The sequence below is a fragment of the Geospiza fortis genome, unplaced genomic scaffold, assembly GCF_000277835.1.
Source record: "Geospiza fortis unplaced genomic scaffold, GeoFor_1.0 scaffold417, whole genome shotgun sequence".
Taxonomy (NCBI): domain Eukaryota; kingdom Metazoa; phylum Chordata; class Aves; order Passeriformes; family Thraupidae; genus Geospiza; species Geospiza fortis.
This window is the reverse complement of record NW_005054535.1, coordinates 606,430-612,243: the sequence shown is the minus strand read 5'-3', so window position 1 is coordinate 612,243 and position 5,814 is coordinate 606,430. Positions and strand designations below refer to the sequence as shown.

The window sequence follows — 5,814 nt, the reverse complement described above, 5'->3', positions numbered from 1 at the left end:
GGACAGGAGGGGAGGGACAAAGGGACAAAGGACACCTGGATGGCCCAATGCCCCCCAGGGGTAGAGGGCATCCTTTGGATCTGCCAATTCTGGAATTCCAGGAGTGACAGACAGTGCTGGGAGGGGGAAGGAGAGGTGACTGACACACCTGGGAGGGAATTATCAGGGGAGGGACCCGAGGTTCTGGGGTAAACCCTGAAATCACAACGCATCAGCCCTGCCTTCCTCCACCTGGAGGTGCCTCTGGTACGTGTGTGTGCCCAGCAACCAGAGCACAGCCTCTGCTGGGGGGGCTGGAGGGCAAAGCACTGTCCCAGAGCATCCCACCCTGACAGACAGACAGACAGACAGATAGACTGCAGCCCCCTGGGAGAGAGAGGCACAGTGACACTCACTTGGTCTGGTGTTTGGAGCCCTTCAGGTGTGCATGGTACTGCTCTATGGAGTTCAGGGTGACGTTGCAGATGTTGCAGGTGTAGCTGCGCTTCAGGCCTGTGAAGAAAACCAAAAAATTAATTAATACTTAATTAATTAATTAAGCCTTGGCTCCACCTGTGCCACGTGGTGAGGCTCAGGGGAGCACGGGCTGCACCAGAGGGAAACACTCTGGGTTGCAGACTGTTCAAAAGGGCAGCTAGGCAGTACAAGTGAAAATGACTGAAGAAAGGGGGAGAAATACTAAAAAAAAAGCAGTAACCTGTGCTCCAAGCAAACTTCTAGTTAATTAGAAGGTGCTTGGACCCCACATTTCATTTCCATTTTCACAGACATTTCTCTTTACAGTGACCCATCTGTTGACTTTTCCAGGCCAGGCTACCCAAGCATTAGAGAAACCTGAAGGAGTATTTTTAGAAGTGAGCAGAAAAAAGCCAGGTTCAAAGGCTCATCCCTCCTGAGAGTGTGGTGAATCTCTCCTGTGCCCTCCTCAGGGCACCACCACTGTGCTCACACTAACAAAGCACTCCAGGCACCATTTATCCCTCTGGTTTTTGGTAGTGATCATCATTCAGAGCAATTCCCTGCTAGCACATCCAGCAGCCAGATCACTTAGGAGCTCTCTTCTCCCCAGAGGGATCCACTCTGATTTATCCACCAAAGTGAACCAGCCAAGCACAGACTCTGCTCTCCCAGAGGCTCTGGCTGAAGGTCAAGGCAGGCAGCCCCAAAAAGCCAAAGCAGGAGCTCTCTCACCTGCTGGGTTCTCTCTTGGCTGCAGTACAAGGGCTCTGCTTGAAAACACTGGAGATTCCTAGCAGGGATTGCTGTGCTCCTCAGCAACAGTCCTAATGTTCCTTGTAATAGTCTCTTCTGGCTTTCCACAGTATCATTTCTTTGCCAAAAATTGTTAGAACGACTCATTTAGAACAAATAAAGTGTGGCATTGTCAAGTTCCATCAGTCCATGCTCACGATAATTAACTGCACGGGTGATAAACACACTGACTCCTCCCCAGCTGGACCTGCCTTTTTGGCTCTCAAAAAATCCCTTGTCTTGTTCTGCACTCTAGACACAGCTATACCAACAGCCCCACTCTTCTCAAACACTTCACAATATCTCGCACCCAGGAATTTGGCACAACATGAAAATCATCTTTAAATAATATTCCAAAATCATTTAGATGAGTGCTTGAAAACAACAAGCCAGCAACTGCAGAGGTACTTAAGTAGTTTCTGTATTTCTGTGTCACGACGTGGCACAGAACAAAAAAAAATCAATTTGCAAACGTGCATATGGATTTTTCTCCTTACAGAATTTATTCTTGATGAAGAAGTGATGATTTTACAAGTCATGCCCTTTGTCCTGTTGGCAGCTCCTCTTTTCCTTTATTCAACCAACAGGCATCAGGAGCCACATGAATCTCCCGGAATGGAGGAGAAGGAATGGGAAGGGCAGGAATGGGAAGGGCAGGAATGTTGTGTCAGCACACTGCAGCAGCCTCAGAACTTGGACCCCACCAGGATCTCCACATCAGAGTGGGACTGGAGAACTAAGAAACAGGTAATTCTCTAATTTAAGGTAATAAGGTTCTGCTGCTCAGCCAATTTAGCAGCACGTTAAGAGCAGCCTCAGTGAATCTTAATTACTGGTGTAGGTGGAAACGCCTTCAGCAAAGCAGCTCCTAAGCAGGGATGATGATTTTCTCCCTCAGCGTGTCAAGGCTACTCACAGAGATGAAGCAGGGGGAACCCTGCTCCCCCTCCCTGTGCTCTGTGCAGGGAATCTGTTCCCTGCTCTTCCCACAGGCTGGAAGATGCAGCCCCAAACTGGGCAGATTCCATGAACTGGGATGGAGATGGAGGAGGAAACCAGCCTGAAATGAACAGCAGGATGAGACCACAAGCAATAATCACTTGCATGATATAAAAATTACCACAATTTGGCCTCACTAGAAATCATCAAAGGTGCTACTTGGCTGAAACTGGTTTTATAAACTCCCCAGCCAGTGCTCTGGGGCTGAGCTCAGCCCTGCAGGCCATGAGGTGTCCCACCCTGAGCAGTCCATACTGGGAGCTGCTGGGCTCTGCCCGTGTTCACATCCCCTCCTGCATCCTCCAGACACATCAGCACTGCCTCCCCTGCAGCGTGACATGCATTCATGTAAAATTGAACGTCCTCCTATCCCCATTAAATAAAATATTAACAAGTCAAGTTATTAATGTCATCCTGCATCAAATGAATTAAAACCCATTCCAGGGGAGTTCTTGTTAAGCTGCTTCTTACTAACCACAAGTGACAGCACAGAATGAGAAGTATTTATAAGGCATACAAAGAAATTATGAGCTGGGATGAAAAAGGCAGCACAGCTCATTGCCTGATGCTGGTCCAGATGCAGCACCACCAATTTACCTGAGAGCACAAAGGCTCCAAGTGACATCTTCTCTGTGCCCTTGTCCATCTGTCCTGCAGAGGCTGCTGTGCTTTATTTTAGGGATTCAGAGCACCTGCTGCAGGGTTTTTTAGGCATTCAGATTTATTTTAGGGATTCAGATTTATTTCAGGGATTCAGAGCACCTGTTGCAGGGTTTGGCTGCAGTGTTTTTTAGGGATTCGGATTTATTTTTGGGATTTATTTTAGGGATTCAGAGCACCTGTTGCACGGTTTGGCTGGCCCCAGCACCTTCCAAACCTTCCAAACCACCCTCCTAACCTTCCAAACCAGCTGCCACTGCAGAGCCCACCTGCTTGGGACAAGGAACAGCAGAGCTGGGCCATGGGGGACACATGGTGAGATGTGACTTGATGGAGGAAATTTGACATTCCTCCTGTGCCTGGGACAGGCTGGGGAGGGTGAGAGCTGTCAGATGGAGCCCAGGGCTGCCTCCAGCTCTGCCATGGCCACTCTGAGCTGTCAGAGCAGAGCCTGGAATCTGGGGCTTGGTACCCACCAGGTTTTGTCTCCCTATGACAAAAGGTGCAGGGGGGGCAGCTCTGCAGGAAGAAAACTCCCAATTCCTTCCTCTTTCAGGAGTTCCAGGTCAGCCACACAGCAGGGTGGGCCCCAAAGCAGCTCTGTGCCAGGGCTGGAAAACCCCACAGAACTGCTCTGAGGGTGGGCTGGACCCTGCACCCCAGCCAGCCAAGGAAAAGGGATCTGTGTGCCCTGTGCTGCAGCTTTAACTCAACACAGACTGCAGAAACAATGCTCATTTCTCCTTTTCTCCCCCCCCCTTTCCTCTTTCTTATTTCTGAGAAGAAAATAAGACTTCAAAATTGCAGGATGAGCACTTGGTGAGAAGAATCAATGTTTTTGTTTCCTATAAATATCAACTGTCCAAAAATACATCTCTATTCTTATTTCTCCAAATATACATTCATATTTATCAATAAATATTTTATTACAGCCATTATCAAAACATCAAAGGCTGCTGAAATGTTGTACTTCAACTGACACTGCCTATTCCAGGCTCACACAATGCATCAAATGTTCATCTCCCACACTAGTCAAAATAGAATTAATATTTAAGCTGTGATGGGAGAAGCCACCGGGGATGCAGAGGAAGGAGATGACTTTGCAATCCGGGGAAAACTGAGGCAGCAAAGACAGTGTCGAGCAGGGAGAGTGTGGGGATGGTGTCCCCAGCACATGTCCTGCTGCCACTGGTACCCTGTAGGCAGAAATGATGTCACCTGGCAAGGTGAGGCTGGGTATCACGGTGTGGTGGCCACTGCAGAGGCTGCTTTCCACACCTGTGCAAGATCTGCTCTGATCTTGCAGCTAAATGCGGCCAGGAGAGCATCTCTAGATGGACACAGACAGACGCTCACAACCTGGTTAGGAAAACTGAAGGATTTCCCCTCCTTGGCTCCCTGTGCACCTCACTGGTGCTGTGGAGCACAGGGAACTGCAGGCTGAGCCCCTGGAGCAGCTCCCTGAAGTGCCCAACCCTGTTCCCCTGTACCAGGCACACACAGAGCCTGGACACAGCTCTGCTGTCCCCTCACCACACTGGATCCAGTGCAAACCCCAACCATGCACAGCACCACCGTGAAGGTAAAAACCAGCAGCTGACCAGGCTGTGAAGGCCTCCAATTTCAACTCCCCCAGAAGCTAAATGAACAAAACACTTCCCAATTGATTTATTTACACCTAATGACATCCTCAGCCACTCCTGAGCTTGGCACAGCTCAAAGTACTGAGCACTTCCATGTTATTGTCCCAGGTTTTATTCCCACGTATTTCCAGCAGCGGGCAGTGACTCAGCCAACATGAATCATTGATGGCACTGTGAGTCACACTAGGTAGCACAGGAGGATCAAGATAACCATTACAAGGTTTATGGGAGCCCAAGAAATGCACAATATACTGTACAGTCATTAGCACCTAAAGAAAAATCATTTCATTTAGCAAGGACGAAGACCCAGGTGTATCAAACTGTTATTGCAAAGCCTCACTGGCAAACCAAAGCTCTTGCACATGGCTCTGAATCAACCTTGTCCTTCTTCCTCAGCTGCCTGAGTCAGTCCCTGTGTGCACACAGGATTGTGACCCTGTGCCTACAGCCCAGAGCAAGCAGGAACTTGTCGCAGACATCTTCTATGGGAAACCCTTTCCTTAGGATTTTTCCTCCTGAGAAGCTGAGAGGCCTCAGGAACAAAATGTAAACAATGGTTATCTGCTGCTGTGGAATGCAACAGGTGCATCTGTGATTGGCCCATCTTGGATGTTTATAATTAATGGCCAATCACAGTCCAGCTGGCTCAGACAGAGAGTCGGAGCCACAAATATTTATCATTCTTTTCTATTCTTAGGTAGCCTTCTGACGAAACCTTTTCTTCTATTCTTAGTACAGTTTTAATGTAATATATATCATAAAATAATAAATCAAGCCTTCTGAAACACAGAGTCAGATCCTCATCTCTTCCCCAATCCAAGAACCCCTGTGAACACCATCACAGGTACTTGCCAAGATTCATTCCTGGACTGAATCAAACTGCAGCTCTCCATCACCAGCTCAAAAGGGCCTCACCTCGCAGCTCCCCCAGGTCCAGGGTCTTCCCCAGCTGCTCCAGGAGGTCGGCCCTGGCCGCGTTCTTCTTGTGCTTTTTGCCCTCGTAGTGCTGCTGTGCCATCAGGGGGTTGTTGAACCAGGCTGTGCAGAGCTGGCAGTACCTGTCCGAGTCCCGGCGCTGCGGCGGCGGCGGCACGGCCGCGGCGCTCTCCGTGTGCGCCGGCTTCAGCGGGCCCAGAGCAGCCTCTGCAAAAGGCAAAGGGGACACGTCAGTGTAGCCATGAGATCTTCTGAAAAATCCTTTCCTTAGGATTTTTTCTCTCCTGAGAAGCTGAGAGGCCTCAGGAACAAAATGTAAACAGTG

The 5,814-nt window shown here is 49.2% G+C and overlaps 1 protein-coding gene across 1 annotated transcript in view; it reads right to left on the bottom strand.

Annotated features, from left to right (window-relative positions):
* Positions 1–5,814, bottom strand: part of ZMAT4 (zinc finger matrin-type 4) — a 51,869-nt gene that overhangs the window by 6,561 nt on the left and 39,494 nt on the right. The window contains exons 5-6 of the mRNA XM_005429238.2: positions 5,469–5,696; positions 396–492 (exon numbers count right to left, since the gene is read on the bottom strand). Coding sequence (XP_005429295.1) covers positions 396–492; positions 5,469–5,696 — 325 coding nt within the window. The remainder of the gene's footprint in view (positions 1–395; positions 493–5,468; positions 5,697–5,814) is intronic.